This window comes from Odocoileus virginianus, chromosome 31, assembly GCF_023699985.2.
Source record: "Odocoileus virginianus isolate 20LAN1187 ecotype Illinois chromosome 31, Ovbor_1.2, whole genome shotgun sequence".
In the NCBI taxonomy this organism is placed as follows: Eukaryota; Metazoa; Chordata; class Mammalia; order Artiodactyla; family Cervidae; genus Odocoileus; species Odocoileus virginianus.
Window position 1 is genome coordinate 10,691,563 of NC_069704.1, and position 18,197 is coordinate 10,709,759.

The 18,197-nt window shown below is 45.8% G+C and overlaps 1 protein-coding gene across 4 annotated transcripts in view; it reads left to right on the forward strand.

Annotated features, from left to right (window-relative positions):
* Positions 1 to 3,093: 3,093 nt before the first annotated feature.
* The window catches only part of SUSD1 (sushi domain containing 1), a 133,842-nt gene continuing 118,738 nt past the window's right edge, over positions 3,094 to 18,197 (forward strand). For 2 of the 4 annotated variants that reach the window (XM_070459282.1, XM_070459284.1), the window contains exon 1: positions 3,158 to 4,159. In XM_070459282.1, the coding sequence (XP_070315383.1) occupies positions 4,054 to 4,159 (106 nt within the window). In that variant the 5' untranslated portion in view covers positions 3,158 to 4,053. Of the gene's footprint in view, positions 4,160 to 18,197 lie in introns of all 4 variants that reach the window. The other 2 variants (XM_070459285.1, XM_070459283.1) reach the window with 2 other exon arrangements.

An 18,197-nucleotide genomic window follows, 5' to 3' on the forward strand; every position in this document is an offset into this window, starting at 1 on the left:
AATTTAAAGTTTTTTTTTAAGTGTGGAAAATGATAGTTTTTTGGAGAGCTAGGAAACTGGCATTTGCTGCCCTGAAACTTGAAGAAGAAACAGATTATAGTGAACAATATGTATACAGATGAGGAAAATAAAATGCTTTGAACTAGGAAGAAGTGTACTTTTCATTTATTTCAACAATTCTTACACATTGGTACTGGAGTAAATTTGAAAATATGATAATATCTGTACATTATATTAATATGTACAAAAGTTATGCATATAATTTTAAAAAATTTTAAATCACATGTATTAAAATTTTTTCCCCTTATCTCCCATCTCTTTTAGTGGACATTTTTGTGGAGGCCATGTGGTAAATCTAATCTAACACAGTTTTCAAAGCTATCTGGTTCACTGATGTCATTTTTTCCTGTTTGAAAGCACTACTGTATACTTAATTGGGTATGTGTCTCTCTGGACATTTTATATTTTACTGGGATTTAGGAGATAGGTTCCAAATAGGAAAAGGAGTACGTCAAGGCTGTATATTGTCACCCTGCTTATTTAACTTATATGCAGAGTACATCATGAGAAACGCTGGGCTGGAAGAAGCACAAGATGGAATTAAGATTGCCGGGAGAAATATGAATAATCTCAGATATGCAGATGACACCACCCTTATGGCAGAAAGTGAAGAGGAACTAAAAAGCCTCTTGATGAAAGTGAAAGAGGAGAGTGAAAAAGTTGGCTTAAAGCTCAACATTCAGAAAACTAAGATTATGGCATCTGGTCCCATCACTTCATGGCAAATAAATGGGGAAACAGTGGAAACAGTGACAGACTTTATTTTTCTGGGCTCCAAAATCACTGCAGCTGGTGACTGGAGCCATGAAATTAAAAGACATTACTCCTTGGAAAGAAAGTTATGACCAATCTAGATAGCATATTAAAAAGCAGAGACATTACTTTGCCAACAAAGGTCTGTCTAGTCAAGGCTATGGTTTTTCCAGTGGTCATGTATGGATGTGAGAGTTGGGCTGTGAAGAAAGCTGAGCACCGAAAAATTGATGCTTTTGAACTATGGTGTTGGAGAAGACTCTTGAGAGTCCCTTGGACTGCAAGGAGATCCAACCAGTCCATCCTGAAGGAAATAAGTCCTGTGTGTTCATTGGAAGGACTGATGCTGAAGTTGAAACTCCAATACTTTGGCCACCTCATGTGAAGAGTTGACTCATTGGAAAAGACCCTGATGCTTGGAGGGATTGGGGGCAGGAGGAGAAGGGGACGACAGAGGATGAGATGGCTGGATGGCATCACCGACTCGATGGACATAAGTTTGAGTAAACTCCAGGAGTTTGTGATGGACAGGGAGGCCTGGCGTGCTGCGATTCATGGGGTCGCAAAGAGACGGACACGACTGAGCGACTGAACTGAACTGAGGAGATAGGAGAGAGAGCTCTTTCAGAATTTATGATGCCATCTTGAAACCAAAAGTCATTTTTTTCTTTGATGAAACCATTAAAATCTTGATATCATTGGAAAAAAAAGTTCTCTGTAAATTCTCTTTTAGAAGACTTTGGTGTACTGACTGTGCTCTCTTAAAAGAAGAACATTTTTCTTAAGCTAAATATTTTCTTGGTAATAATCTCAATGCCAAATTTAATTAACACTCATTCAATATTCTCTTTTAATTCTAGGGACAAGTACTGATAATTTTTCATTGTGTGACTCCATGAACTTACCATTGGGTAGGATGTAGTTTGTTTTTACAAAAAATATCTGTTTGAAAACAAAAACTGAGCCAATAAAAAGAACTGATGAAAGTCACACAATCTAATGCAGGATATAAGTACATCATGTATTGTACTAACATAAAATTTTCAAAATTTAGAAAGACTCTGAGCTTCCAATTCAGGAGACACAGGTTCCAGGAGCTAAGAGTTTGCATGCCATGAGACTCACCCAAAAGATTAAAAAAAGGAAAAAAATTAAAAAAACCCCAAATGGAGCACAACCCTCTAGAATAAAATAATCTTCAGAAGGGCTACCACACAACACCTAGCACCCCATTGAAAAGACACCCAGTAATCTGTTGTCCATTTCCAAGTTTTGGATATTTTTTCCCTGACATCACCAATTAAAAATGTATATGGCTTCCCCGGTGGCTCAGACAGGAAAGAATCTGCTTGCAATGTGAGAGACCTGGGGTTCATTCCTGGGTTGGGAAGATCCCCTGGAGGAAGGCATGGCAACCCACTCAAGTATTCTTGCCTGGAGAATCCCCCTGGACAGAGGAGCTGGGGTTGGGGCGGGGGGAAGGGATGGGTACAGCCCATGGGGTCACAAAGAGCCGGACCAACCGAGCGACTCAGCACAAGCACAATAACCTATACACATACACCTATTTATAAGCATATGTACACAAAAGTATTAAAATGTATGTGTTTATTTTGCATCGGAGCATGGCAGAGAAGAGGTATAGGTTGGTGAAAATGTCCTGAATGTATTTTTGTTGAAACAATGACATGATTTCAGAGTTCATGGTGAGTGGAGCTTAAAGACTGTCTAAATAATAGGAGATAGCTTGCACTACCTGCCCTGTCCACAGTACTCCCGAAAGCAGGCCCTTATCTTCCTTAAGCAAAAAATAATTAGCAAGGAAGCCTGATGCAAAAGGGCCTAGGAAGTTTATTCTTAACCACTTCTTTTTAAGGCTGCCCAGCAAGTTGAGCCCTTATATGGGTGTGGTCCTGGGTGGTGAGGGCGAGAGCGGGCCCACGGCACAGAGAGAAAGCCAGTGAGGATATGGGTGAAGAAGTGGAGGGGGCCGCTGCTCTTGGGGTGCGCCACAAAACGGACACCTCAAGCTGAAAACGTTCAACCTGGAACTTATGTTTTCACTCCCTGCAGCCTCTCCCTACCCCAGCTTGCCACAACCCCCTTTGTGTTTCTATGTCAGCGACTCCCACCGCCATCAACCTAGCTGCCCAAACCAAACGTTCCGGTGACATCTGTCATTTCTCTTTGCTTGTCCTCCACAGTCCACTGGTCATGAGATGCAGTGGATTCCACCCAATACTACTCTCTCGTGTTACTTCCCTCCACACTCAGAGCCAGTGCTCCGCTCCTGGACGTGTCCTCTCTTGCCTGGCCCTCTGAAGCAGCTCTGGGCGGGCTCCCTGCCTCCCGGGCCCCTTTCCCACCCCTACAGAGCCAACCCGGGGAGACTTTCCATTGAGATCCCGGTGACGGCTTCTCAGCAACCTCCTTCCTGGGTTTATGAGGTCTTCTTTATCTCCGCAGCTCACTGCCTCTCTCCAACTGTCCGTTCTCCCTCTAGGGAGGCTTCCCTCCCCATTTCTAGAATGCGCGCTCTCTAGTCTCTTTGCCCACGCCTCTCACCGCTTAGATTCCTCTCTGGGCCCTTCTCACCCCCAGGTCTTCGCTTACATCTTCCTGAAGCCTCTCTGACGCCCCACGCTGACTGTCCCGGGAGTAGCAGGAAGTCCTACCAGCTCTGAAGCCACTGACGGTCTTGTCGCCTGGTCAAGCCTGTCGCCGGGGTGGCCTGGACAGGCGGGCTTCTCGCCCTTGGCGCTCCAGCCACCTCACCCAGCTCTCTTTCAGCTCCTGAAAGATTCCTGTTCCTTTTGCCCCTCACCCCTCTTCCTTTGCCACCCCGGGAGTGCCTCCCTGGGCCCCTAGGATCCCGCGATTGTTCCACAGGCTTAGGGCACAGGACACGTTTCCTCCCGGCGCATTCGGGAACTCTACGTTCGGGTGTCACTGGGCCGGGCCCGCCGGGTGTCCCTGGGCCCCCAGCACCCGGCGCGCAGCAGGTGCACGGCCGGTGCAGGAGGGATTGCCTGAACGAGCATCCTCCGGGGCTCGGGCCTGCTGGGGAGGAAGGGCCCGCGCGCCGCTCCCCGACCCCGGGACCCCGCGGCACCCTCCGCTCCCCCGTGCGGCGCCGGAAGCGCCCAGCGCCGTCCCCTCCCCGGGGCGCCAGTCCTCTTATCTCGGCGCCTCGGGGCCGCAGGAGGAGTCCGGGTGCGCCGGGAGGGAGGCGGCGGCGGCATGGCCCGGGGACCCTGGGGCGTCGGCATCCCGCTAGGCCGCCTGCTGCTGCTGCTGCTGCTGCTGAGCCTGGCCCGAGGCGCGCCCCGAGCGCGGAGCCAGGACGGTGAGTGCGGGCGGGGAGCGGGCGCGGCGCTCCCCCGCCCCTGGGCCGGGCTGGCGCGGAGCCCGGGAGTGGGGCGCAGGTCGGAGATCGGGGGGGGCGGGGCTCCGAGATACTGGTGGGCTTCCCGGGCTGGCTTCCCGGCTCCTGCACCCGGGCTGCCGCCTGGCCCGCGCCCCCCCGGGGACCGGGCGCGAGTGGGGGCTGGGCGCGAGCGGCGGGTGGCGGCGCCCCCTTGGAGAGCCGCGCCTCGAGCAAGAGGGCGTGGAAGGGCGTTCCGCCTGCACTGTCACGCTTCCGGCACCGCTGTGGCTTTTGCGCGACCAATTCTTGACCCTGGAGCAGTTTTCTTCCTGCCCTGTAATTTTTAACATTTGATGAAGAACCAGGTGCTAATATGGTGAGAAAGAAGTGTAAGGAAGTTTATGGGAATAAAGCACTCATGAATCAGTTCATTCATTTAACAGATGAATGGTCCTTGAATAGTTTTCCCGAGAGGGATGTGAGGTCCCTGTGCTGGCCCTCATTGACGTCATAGTCATGTCCGACTCTCTGCGACCCCATGGACTGTGGCCCGCCTGGCTCCTCTGTCCATGGGATTCTCCAGGCAAGAATACTGGAGTGGGTTGCCAAGCCTTCCTCCATGGGATCTTGCCAGCCCAGGGATGGAACCCAGGTCTCCCTCATTGCCGGCAGATTCTTTATGTCTGAGGCACCAGGGAAGCCCATTCTGGAGAAGACAGACAAGCAAATAATTCATTTCCCGGCAGTTGGAGTAGGAGCCCTCCAGCTTCCTCTGTTCATGAAATTCTCCAGGGAGTGGGTTGCCAGTTCCTTCTCCAGGGGGTCCTCCCAACTCAGGGATGGAGCCCTGGTCTCCTGCATTACAGGCAGATTCTTTACTGCCTGAGCCACCAGGTAAGCCCTAAAACCCCATCAGTGCATCAGTGAAAAGTTGAGTGGTCAGAAGAGGGAAAGACTACATCTGGTTAAGGGAATCTGGTGGCCCCCTGGATGCGGTGACCCTTAAAGGGGGCCAAAAAGGATAGGTAATATTCGATATGGGAAGGTGAGGAAAAGGCATCCAAACTCATCGCAGAGGGCACAGTCAGCTCTCCACTGAGAATGAATGAATCCCAGATGGAGGGGACAGGGTAAGAAAGCACATGAAGGCACAAAAGCGCAGGGTCTGCATTTCAGTTTGACTGATGTGTAGAAGGTGGGTGGGAAATGGGGCAGAACAGCAGGTTGGATTTCACCAGAAGGCAGTGCGTTGTAGTTGGAAGACCCAGGCATTTAGACTGAATTGTTTCTGGGCAGTGAGGAGCCACTGATAATCCTTGCAGGTTTAGTACAGGGAGTAAGTGATATAAAAAATGGTACAAAAGAGACTTTTCTGTTGGTCCAGTGGGTAAGACTCCATGCTTCCACAACAGAGGGCGTGGATTCAACCCCTGATTGGGGAACTAAGATCGCACATGCCAGGCAGTGCAGCCGAAAAAAGAGCTATAAGGAAATCATCTAGCTACCCTAATAAAATGAAACAGTCATCCTGTAGTGGATGGCAAATACCATGTAAGGAGATACTCAGAGACTCTGTGGTTCCTACTCTGTTCCCCTCAATTCTTTTTACCTTGGGACTTTCACTATCACTGGATGTTATTTTTCTTGGTTGGCGAACCTTCTGAAGTGCCCCCCTCCTTTTGTTTTAACATCAGATAGGCTGATGGGCTTTCTAACTTCGTTCTCTAACTTGGTCTTCCACAGCAGAGTAGATAAAAGCTTGCAGACGCTTGGAGCATACTTCAGAATCTCCGTGTGAAGACGGTAGCCTAGGAAACTGTCTACTGTGTTCCCGTTGACTTGCTGGGCTGAGATGTTGACCAAAGTAACTACATAAGCTCAGCCATCTGCAACTGCTTAACTGCTGTGGAGTGAATCTTTGGAAATGAAAGTCAGGGTTGCCCTGGTTGATCCTCCTCTCCCTGTGTCGACATTTTCCCATCATTTACAACCGTGGAGAACCTGGTGTGATCAAGGGCAGGTTTCCTTGCAGTAGACAGTGTGGGAACTGACTGGAGGCTTAGGGGCCGTTGAGGAATTGTTACATCTCTTCTAAAAGTCCTGAGGCCTGGCCCCACAGTCATAACAGCAGGAAATGAGGACTGTGTGTAGATGATAAGGTGGAAAGGGAACTGGAAGGACTTAATGACAGATGTTAAGGTTCAAGGGAACCAAAGAGGGAAGATGGAACACTACAGGTTTGGGACTGGTTGATTTGGATATATGGTTCTATAGTGCTAAGGTGTGTCCTACTCTTTGCGACCTCATGAACTGTAGCCCATTAGGTTTCTTGCCTGATTTCCCAGGCAAGAATACTGGAGTGGGTTGCCATTTCCTACTCCGGGAATCTTCATGACCCAAGGATTGAACCCACTTCTTCTGCATCTCCTGCATTGGACAGGATTCTTTACCACTAGTGCCCCATATGGTTCCATTGTTGTTGTTCAGTTGCTAAGTTATGTCTGACTCTTTGTGACCCCATGGTCTGCAGCACACCAGGCTTCCATGTCCTCACTATTTCCCAGAATTTGCTCAAACTAATGCCCACTGAGTTGGTGATGCCATCCAACCATCTTATCCTCTGTGCCCTCCTCCTCCTGCCCTCAGTTTTTCCCAGCATCAGGCTCTTTTTCAATGAGTCAGCTCTTCACATCAGGTGGCCAAAGTTTTGGCGTTTCAGCTTCTTCATCAGTCCTTCCAGTGAATATTCAGGACTGATCTCCTTTAGGATGGACTGGTTGGATCTCCTTGCTGTCCATGGGACTCTTCAAGAGTCTTCTCCAGCACCACAGTTTGAAAGCCTCAGTTCTTCGGCCCTCAGTCTTCTTTATGGTGCCACTGTCATGTATGGTTCTATAGGAGGACAAAAAAAGATTTGAGAAGAAAGATGCGTAGTTTTTTTTGGAGATCCTGAATTTGAGGTGATGTTAGGAATTTGGAGAGATGAAATCAACAGGGAACTGAGTGTGTGGACAGTAAGTTTCTTCAGTGATGGTGACTCAATGGTCACTTGAAGCCTTGAGGTTGATAAGAATAAGAGGACCAAGGACAGATTCTTTTGTTCTTGTTTTTTTCCAATTTTTTCATTATTTTTAATTGAAGGATAATTACAATATTCTGTTGATTTCTTCCATACATCAACGTGGATCAGCCATAAGTATACATATGTTCCCTTCCTCGTGAGCCTCCCTTCCACCTCCTGCCATATCCTACCCCTCTAGGTTGTCACAGAGCCCCAGTTAGAATTCCCTGAGTCAGATTCCCAGATTGCAGATTACAGATTCCCAGAATACAGCAGATTCCCACTGGCTATCTACTTTACATATGTTAGTGTATATGTTTCCAAGCTGCTCTCTCCATTCGTCCCACCCTCTTCTTCCTACCCATATATGTGTCCATAAGTCTGTTCTTTTTTTGCATCTCTGCTGCTACCCTGCAAATAACCTATTCATCAGTACCATTTTTCTAGGTTCCATCAATATGTGTTAATGTATGATATTTGTTTTTCTCTTTCTGACTTACTTCACTCTGATTAATAGGCTCTAGGTTCATCCACCTAATTAGCACTGTCTCAAATGTGCTCCTTTTTATGGCTGAGTAATATTCCATTGTGTATATGTACCACAGCTTTTTCATTCGTCTGTCGATGGACATCTAGGTTGCTTCCCTGTCCTAGCTATTGTAAATAGTGTTGCAATGAACAGTGGAATACGTGAGTCTTTTTCGTTTATGGTTTTCTCAGGGTATATGACCAGTAGTGGGGTTGTTGGATCATATGGTAGTTTTATTCCTGGTTTTTAAAGGAATCTCCATACTGTCTTCCATAGTGGTGTATCAATTTACATTCCCACCAACAGTGCAAGGGGGTTCCCTTTTCTCCACACCCTCTCCACCATTTATTGTTGCTAGATTTTTTTGATGATGACCATTCTGACCAGTATGAGGTGATATGTCATTGTAGATTTGATTTGCACTTCTCTAATGATGAGCGACGTTGAGCTTCTTTTGATGTGTTTAGTAGCCATCAAGGACAGATTCTTGGAAAGACTAAGTTCAGATGGTACATGTGGAGGAGAAGGAGCAGTGCCCACATAGGTCAAAGGGAGACTGAACTAGCAGAGTGTCAAGGAAATCAGAAGAGTGGGAGCCACGGGAGGTGAGGCTGAGAACAAGTCTTTAGTTCTGGTGACTCTGTCAGTGGGAGCCAGAGCTAGCTGAGCAGGGAGGGCGAGAGCCAGATGCAGAGGGCTCGAATGAATGCAGGACCTTGACTCCAGAGTGAATACTCTTTAAAGAAGATCGAAGCAAATAGGAGATTGTGTTCAGTTGGGCTGGCCAGGTCAGTGCACGATATGCTTTTTTTTGGCCAGGAGAACAGTGGTAAAGCTGTCTCCAGCACATTTTATTTTATTTTTATTTTTTAAATTGGACTATGGTTACCTTATGATGCTTTGTTAGTTTCTGCTGTACAATGAAGTGAATCAGCTATATGTATGTACGTATCCCCTCTTCCGTAAACCTCCACCCCACTCGCATTCCTCTAGGTCATCACAGAGCATGGAGTTGAGCTTCTTAAGCTTTATAGCAGGTCCTCACGAGCTATCTGTTTTGTACATGGTCGTGTATACATGTCAATCCTAGTTTCCCAATTCATCCCACCTTCCCCTTCCCTCCTGTGTCCACATGTCCATTCTCTACATCTGTGTCAGTATTTCTGCACTGGAAAGAGGTTCATCAGTACATCTAACACAGTTTAGAATGAGATGAATTATTCAGTAGAGTGAGAAACGGAAAATGTAAAAAAAAAAAAAAAAAGATTTACTGGAGAAGGTCAAAAAGCAAAGGTGGTCTACAAGTGGGAAAGGAGAGGGGAAGGAAGGAGAAGAATGGAGACCTGCTCTTCCCTTCCCCCAAAGCTGGCTACTTAGTGAATGCTGAGCAGTTTTCAAAACCAGACCAACTGTCCTCCCTCTTGGAGGCCCCTTGGAGTTTTCCAGTTCCCTTTGCAGCACCAGAGACACCACACGCATGCCTCTGTACTATATTCTGTGGGACACTACATACTTCCTTGTATACATACATATCTATATAATACCTTTGCCCTATATGCTTACACCATATTGCAGGGTAATTGTTTACTAGTGTGAGAGATCCTTGTGAGTAGGAACTGTGGCTTGTATTAGGAATCTGGTATGGAAATAAATGAAGACTACTCCATGAGAATAGGCGAAGGCTATTTATATAGAGCTTCCTCTAGCAAGAGAGTCAGCCATCATCCCTTATGTTTGTCAGAGACTCAAAGACAGGCTGGGGAGTGTCACAACTTTACAGTGGAAAAGGGAAGTCTTCAGGTGTCCTCCGGGTGGCTGGAGGATGTTGCCATGGGGAAGCCGGAGATGGCTTCCCTCTAACAGCAGGCATCCCATTGGTTAGGGGAGTGCATTTGGCTGTCTCTGATTGGTCCTAAGTTTTAGGCATGGGCAAATACTAGGGAAACTGGCCAATACTGACTAAATCCTGATCACTTGGGACTTACTGTTACAGACGTGGTTTGACTTACTAGACCAGTGGTTGCAGGTTGTAGGTCAGAGTTCTGTTTTTATGTATGATCTAGCCATTGTCCATTTGTATTGTCAATCTCTCACTGGTAACATTGCTAAGTTACATTTAACTGTTATCCAAGATGCTTCACACAGCCTTTGACTGTGTGGATCACAACAAACTGTGGTAAATTCTCAAAGAGATGGGAATACCAGACCACCTCACTTGCCTCCTGAGAAACCTGTATGCAGGTCAAGATGCAACAGTTAGAACCAGACATGGAACAACACACTGGTTCCAAATCAGGAAAGGAGTATGTCAACGCTGTATATTATCACCCTGCTTATTTAACTTCTATGCAAAGTACACTATGCAAAATGCCAGGCTGGACAAACCACATGCTGGAACCAAGATTGCTGGGAGAAACATCAGTAACCTCAGATATGCAAATGACACCACCTTTATGGTGTCATTCGCAGAAAGCGAAGAGGAACTAAAGAGCCTCTTGATGAAGGTGAAAGAGGAGAGTGAAAGTGCTGGCTGAAAACTCAAATTCAAAAAACTAAGATCATGGCATCCAGTCCCATCACTTTATGGCAAATAGATGGGGAAACAGTGGAAACAGTAAGAGACTTTATTTTCTTGGGCTCCAAAATCACTGCAGATGGTGACTGCAGCCATGAAATTAAAAGATGCTTGCTCCTTGGAAGAAAAGCTATGACAAATCTAGACAGCATATTAAAAATAAGAGACATTACTTTGCCAACAAAGGTCCATCTAGTCAAAGCTACTGTTTTTCCTGTAGTCACGTATGGATGTGAGAGTTGGACCATATAGAAGGCTGAGTGCCGAAGAACTGATGATTTTGAACTGTGATGTTGGAGAACACTGTTGAGAGTCCCTTGGATTGCAAGATCAAGCTAGTTCATCCTAAAGGAAATCAACCCTGAATATTCATTGGAAGGACTGATACTGAAGCTGAAGCACCAATACTTTGGCCACCTGATGCAAAGAGCTGACTAATTAGAAAAGACCTTGATGCTGGGAAAGATTGAAGGCAGAAGGAGAAGGGGACAACAGAGGATGAGATAGATGGTTGGATGGTATCACCGACACAATGGACATGAGTTTGAGCAAGCTTGGAGAGATGGTGAAGAACAGAGAAGCCTGGTATGCTGCAGTCCATGGGGTTGCAAAGAGTCTGACATGACTGAGCAACTGAACACCACCACCACCAACAACAAAGATGCTTCAGGGAGAGAGTTGGGGAGTGGAAATCAGGTAGCCTGAGCGGGAGGAAGGTGTGAGATGGTAGTTGATAGAGCAGGAGGGTGTTGGTGGGTGGGTGAAGTGCCAAGCCCTAGTGGAGCAGAGAGGTTAGTAATGGGTGAGGAGGGCTGAAACCAGTCAGTCTTGTTTCTTAACCTTTTCCTGGTATTGCTCTGAGTCTGGGAGTGGCTGAGGAGCCTGTTGGCTCAGGCCCTTTGGGGTTTGGCAAAGCCAGGGAGTCGGCAGAGGCCTTGAGAGGCTTGGGGAGCGATGGTGGAGGAGGTTGGGGAAGTTGTTATAATATGAAGGGCACTGACTTCCCGAATCTGCATCCCATAGACTTGGTTTTCACTCTGTCATTGTGAATCACAGCCGCACCTACTCTGTTCAGAGTGAGAAGAGGAGGAAAGAGGGGGAAATGGAAGGAGTGCCTTGTTTTGGAGTGATTTACAGTCACTCAGAGTAACAGAGCAGGATTAGAGCTGACGAGGCCGATTCCCACCGCGGCCTGTCTACTTTCTCCAGGAACTTGGCCCTGGGCCTAGTCTCAGCTTCTGATCAAATCCTAAAACGGGCTCTTAGGTCTCTGCAGCCCAAGTAGCAAGTGGCCTATTGGCCTTAGGTCTGCACAGGGGACGGGGGTGAGGTGGGGGTGAGGTTGAATGTGGATTACGGGGAAAAAAAAGGTATGCAGATTGCTGGAGAATGTGAGGCAGCCTGTTTGTGGGTGACATTCAGGACATGAACCTTAGGGTGTGGCTGCTTTGCTCAGAATTCCGGAGCATTGGCGTTGGGACACTCAGCCTGGGTCGGTTCCTGGTCTAGAGGCCAGGTGTGGCAGTCCTACTGCAAGTTGGTCTTGATTCAAGAGGAAGGTGGACAGAGGGCAAAAGGGCCAATGCAGCCGAGGGGTGATAATCATTTAATGCAAGGAAAGATGATGGGTTCTGGGTTGGGAATGGCGGCCCTGCACTGGGGGGGGAGGGGGAGTGGACGATGGATCCTCCTGCCCTTCGAGGGCTATGCTACTTGAAAGAGTAGAGTGTGTTCTGACTCGGCGGATTTTTAATGCAGAGGCTATTTTTTTGTTTGCTTTTGTTTTCCTGTCAGGGATGTTGGAGAGGAGAGACTATGAGATCTCTCACATTCCTTCTGTCTCCGGAATTTGATGCAGTCTCTTAGGAGCCATGCAGTTTTCTACAGTGGTACTGTAGAAGACTTGGGAATGCTTTCTCTTCCTGAGCATCGGCCCCCCTTTGCTTACTTCCTCAGATCATCTGATCTGTTTCCACATGTTTCCATGAGTTTGAGAGACAGGATCTCAGGCAGGTTGTGCAGTGGGCTTGTTTGGTGAATGGCTGGGGAGTAGATTATGATTTGAATCCAAGTGCTCCATTTGTGCTTTTAAAACTTCCTTCTTCCCTACACAGTGGACAAAATCTGTTGTTTCAAGGGTGCACGTAAGTTGTTGCTTGAATTTTGAAATACGGACTGGCAGCCTCCCCTCCATCACGAGGTCTAGGCGTACGTGTGCAGTGTAAGGTGGAGAGGAGGGAGGGGTGAGCAGAGCTGAAAGGGTAAGGAAGCTGAACTTACAACTTCTGAGTCAGATGTTACTCAGAAGGCTGAGAGGATGTGGGAGGTGGGCAGGGAGTGAACAAGAAGGGGAGGGTACTTTGGTTCCCAGAATATCAACCCCCTGAATAGGTCGGCATCAGTCTACACGGTATTCCTTCGGGTTTTCGCATCAGTGCAGCTCTCCGTGACTCTTTATTAGTATAATTGGGAGCTGGCTAGCTGTCAGTACCTTCATTTATTCGTTAACGAAGAGCTGTTGAGTGGATGTTACAATAATGCCTAACATATTCTAATTGCTTTACATGGATGAACTCATTTACTCTTTAATCCAACAAAACAGCCTGTGGGGTAGGTTTATTTTCATCCTCAGATTACAGATTACAGGAAACCAAGGCACAAGATTGTCAAGGATTCTTGAGCTAGCTAGTGGCCAAGCTAGGATTGTAGCCCAAGTGATCTGTCTTTTTTTTTTTTCCATTTATTTTTATTAGTTGGAGGCTAATTACTTTACAACATTGCAGTGGTTTTTGTCATACATTGAAATGAATTAGCCCCAAGTGGTCTGTCTTAACCCTGCTCTGAACCAGGGTGTCCCAGACCAGGCACTGTCTCATGCATGATGTGTTTCTAACAACAATAACAACATCTATGGAAAGAGATATAAATATTCTTGGAAATTAGCTCTTTGTCTAGTACTCAAGAGCTCTTGAAGCACTGATATTTCTCATTTAGTCCTCGAAATGTGATCTCCATCTGACAGATTAAAACCAGATCTCTGAGAGTTTCCTTGCCTACAATCCCATAATCAGGGAGCAAGAGAGAAAACTCCAGTTGAGGTTGAGACTCTGGTGCTCTCATTGTTGGATGTAGTTTTAGCTGACTTAGCCGCTGCAGAGTAGAGAAGGGAAGTGACTCTAGGATGACAGCCCTCAGCTGAGGGATGCAGTAATGGCAACAGTACCTGTCAGGCGCATCCTCTTAGATTTTTGGAGTTTGCATTCTTCTGTTGCTCTGCCAGTAATTCTAGGCATCCCTAGGCCAAGGGGAAGGTGGGGGGGGGTGGGTGTCCCTCACCTCTGTAGTAGTCCCCTCAGTTACTGCATCGCAGCCACCTCTCTGCTCTCCTAAGCAGAATCTGCTGAAGACAGAAGTCACATCATCCTTGATGTGGCTGCGAAGCTGCGCCTTGACCCAGTTCCTCCCGCCACCCCTGCCCCCAGGTAATAGCAAAGGCACAGTGACCCGGGCACCGGCCTGGAGGATTCTGTTGGGTTATGCTCTCTGTCATGTTGGTCCCATGGCTGTGCTGCGCCTCAGTCCAGACGTGGTGAAAGATGTCTTCGGTGTTGCCTTTTCTCTCCCCAGGGTCCTTGATATAGAGTGAGACTTCTGGTGGCTCAGGTAAAAAAGAGTCGCCTGCAATGTGGGAGACCTGGGTTTGACCCCTGGGTTGGGGAGATCCCCTGGAGAAGGGAAAGGCTACCCACTCCAGTATTCTGGCCTGGAGAAGTCCATGGACTCAGTCCATGGGGTTGCAAAGAGTCGGACACGACTGAGCGACTTTCACTTTCATTTCAGTACTGCCAAGTGTGGTCCATCTGGGAGTTTCTTAGAAATGCAGATTCTCGGGCCCTGCCCACACCCAAACTTGCCCCTTCAGATTCTGTTTTAACAAGCTCTTCAAATAGGGTATCTAACAGTCCTGGTTTGCACTGAACTGGGGGGTTTCCTGGGACAGGGGACTTTTAGTATTAAAACTGCCTTGAATTGGTTACTCTGTCTCCAGTGATTCTGGGTGTTTATGTGACTACAAATTTTTATTATTGTTTTAAGTTGCTAAGTTTTGAAGTAATTTATTACTTAACAGTAAAAAAACAGACTGAACAACTAACACTTTTTTTTTCCCCAGGAAGGAATTAAGGAATAAATATGTGATTAATGTCTGCAAAATTTAACATTGTTAAATTTTAAAATCGCTTTGTAAACTAATTGTATACATTTATGCTCTTCTCCAGCAGTTCTTTTTTTAAACTAATTAATTAATTTTCCGTTGTGCTGCGTCTGTTCCTGCGCACAGGCTCTCTCTAGTTGCAGTGAGCAGGGGCTATGCAGTTGCAGTGCTCTGGGTTCTCATTGTGGTGGCTTCTCTCGTTGCGGAGCCCACAGGCTCTTGGGCTCCCATAGTTGCAGCCCTTGATCTTGGTAGTTGTGGCTTTCAGGCTCTAGAGCTTGGGCTCAGTCGTTGTGGCGCGTAGGCTTAGTTGCTCTCCAGCATGTGGAATCTTCTGGGACCAGGGCTAGAACCGGTGTCCCCTGCATTGGTAGGCAGAGTCTCAACCACTGGACCACAAGAGAAGCCCTCTAGTGATTCTTAACTGAGCTAGGAGCTATTTATTGATCAATGGACACTATTGTGTGGTCAGTCAGTCAGTTCAGTCAGTTCAGTCGCTCAGTCGTGTCCGACTCTTTGTGACCCCATGAATTGCAGCATGCCAGGCCTCCCTGTCCATCACCAACTCCCGGAGTTTACTCAAACCCATGTCCATCGAGTCGGTGATGCCATCCAACCATCTCATCCTCTGTCGTCCCCTTCTCCTCCTGCCCCCAATCCGTCCCAGCATCAGGGTCTTTTCCAATGAGTCAACTCTTCGCATCAGGTGGCCAAAGTACTGGAGTTTCAGCTTCAGCATCAGTCCTTCCAATGAACACCCAGGACTGATCTCCTTTAGGATGGACTGGTTGGATCTCCTTGCAGTCCAAGGGACTCTCAAGAGTCTTCTCCAACGCCACAGTTCACAAGCATCAGAAGCAGCCCCAAATCCACCCCAGCCCCTGCCTTTCCTTGTACTGAGGTTGTGCTTCCTACCCCTTTCTTTAGGATAGGTTTCTTCCCACTCCTGGTCCCACAAGCAATTAGCACTCAGAGGCTCTCCCTACTAGGCCCTGCAGAATGGGCTAATTATGGCTGAACAAGAGGCTTTGGTTGAGGTCCCTCTTTCTCTGGAAACCACTTTCTCTTCTGCAGGTGGTCTGGGAAGCCTTTGGTAGCCGGACAGACATCTTGTGTTTTTTGCCAATACGGGGAACAAACATTTATTGAGTCAAACATGCCAGGTACTGTCCTTGGGGCTACCTTATGCTAAATTATTCTTAATGGGTCATTAAAACAGGTGCTCGAAGAAGGAAGTGTCAGAACATTAGAGAGGAAGGACTTTAGGGGCCCTTTAACCCCTGCTCCTTGTAATGTGCTCCACATGGCAGCTTCTTAGAAAAGCAAAATGTAGGGCCCCACCCCAGAGCAACTGAATCAGAGCCTGTGGTTTAACGAGATCCCCAGGTCATTTGAATGTACTTTAAAATCTGAGAAGCCCAAAGCCCTTGTTTTACAGATCAAAAGCTGAAACCCAGAGAGGTTAAGTGATTTGCTGAAATTTACACAATGACTTACACTCAGCCTGACTGAGGATCGAATTCTGACCCAAGTCCAGTGCTTTCCTAGACCTGACCAACTTCCTCCAAGGCTGTATTTTGTCCGCTTCTTTTTACTGAAAGAACTTAGTTCTGTTTATTTAAAAACCCTTTAACTTCTCTCCTTCACTAATTCAGACTGGACTTCCTTTCAGTTATCCTAGTGGATGGCATTACTTTGCCTCTTCATATTTTGTGTGTTTATTAGATTCCTTCAAGAGTTACATAATAATTTTCTATCTAATGTATGTTTCTGGAACTGGATGAATATAAAAATGCTGCCATCTTTATAAAGATAAGTATTTTATATAGGAAAGAAATAAAAAATCTTACCATTTTATTGTTTATTTCTTTAGTGTTTATATCAATAGAAAAAAGGAATATAGATATATACATATCTATGTATAACTGAATCACTTTGCCATGCACCTGAAACTAACACTTATATTGTACATCAACTATACTTCAAAAAAAATTTTGTGTTTATATCTATTATTGCACTACCCACGCATGCTGGGGTGACTGTTCATTGTTAGGTGGTTGATCACAGCTGGGCTCGTGGGCATGACCCAGGATCCATTATTTAGAAGGTATTTCCAGGATTTTGGTTGCATATAATTATGTACTGACAGTGTCTTCATGGTACTGTTTTAAAATGTTGTGTATTAAAAATGATTAAATAGATTTACCCCATATTTGTGGACATTTAATGTGGGGACTCATCTCTCCCTTAAGCTCTGTCTGTTGCTCACTTATTTGGAGCCTTCCTGGTGCATTTTTCCAGGTTGTAAAATTCTATCTTATGCCAGGGTTAGTTAGAGGATCTGGGCATTTAACTACTCCTCCATATTTTCCACTTGTTCCTTAAACTCTCAGACCCTACCCTTTATGATTGCCTTCTGAGGCATTTAGGGACCTCATTCTTGAGCCTTTCAGGTTGACTTTTATTTATTTTTATTATTCTTTTTTTTCCTCCCTCCCTCCCTCCCTCCCTCCCTCTTTCTTCCTTTCTCCCTTCCTTCCTTTCTTTTTCTTTCTTTTTAATTCTTCCTCTCAGTCAATTCCCACATGTCCATCTCTTTCACCTTCTGAAATGTTGTCAACATCCTTGGCCGCTGTCATCTTCTCTCCCAGGCTTTATACCTTCGTGGTCCTTAATGTCATTTTTAAATTTTGGGGTGAAGGATTGTGAATGGGTTAAATCTTCTGTGTTTAATTGAAAGTCTTTCATTTGTAATTTAAAAGAAATTGTTTATATTTTAGTTGTATGTTTGTATATACTCTTTTTTTCCTTTACCAATCTTGAGTTTGACTACTAGTCTTTATGATGGGCTGACCTTGGCAAAAGTTTTTTTTTCAATGAATTTGAATATATTTTCTAATTCTTTAACATCTTTGTACTAAGTCCTAACTCCCCCACCCCACAGCCTCTATTTGTTTTTTCTTTCTTCAAGCTTCTTGCATTAAAATTCTATTTTCCCTCATCCCCTGGCTGCCTGCTTTTCTTTTTTCTTTTAAAGTATATGAAAACATGTCAAACTCAGCTTTTCTGAAGTAGATAAGCTTTTATGTCTGATATTAAACATTTCAATGTTGATATCCTCTTTGCTCCAAGAATTATTTAGGAGACTGTTTTGTAGTTTACAAGTAGGCTTACTTTTGGAGATGCAAGTCTTATGTTTTATCTTGTAATTTTATTATATTATTACATGGTAGTCAGTATGACCTTTATAATCTCTACTTTTTAAAATTCATTGCATTTTTCTTTAAAGTTTGGGAAATAATAAAATTTGTAAATATCCTATGGTTGATTTAGTACTTCTTAGTGATAAGCATGGCTTGTCTCATTTTTGTGTTGTACTTTGTTTAAAAAAATAAAAAGCAAGCCTGAGAAATATTTGTATGTCTCCCTTTCTCAGCTGGTTTCATGCCTAGAGCAGTCTGAGGGCTAAGTCTTTATTACCTGGGTAGTAATGGAGCCAGGACTAAGGTGAAATTCCATGCTGAAATGTTCTCTTTCCTAGGTCAGCTCCTGATATTACAGACACTGGGAGTGCAATACAATGTTCCCACAGAGCCTCGGTTAGAAATTCTTGTTTGATCTTGGGCCATGTATCACCAT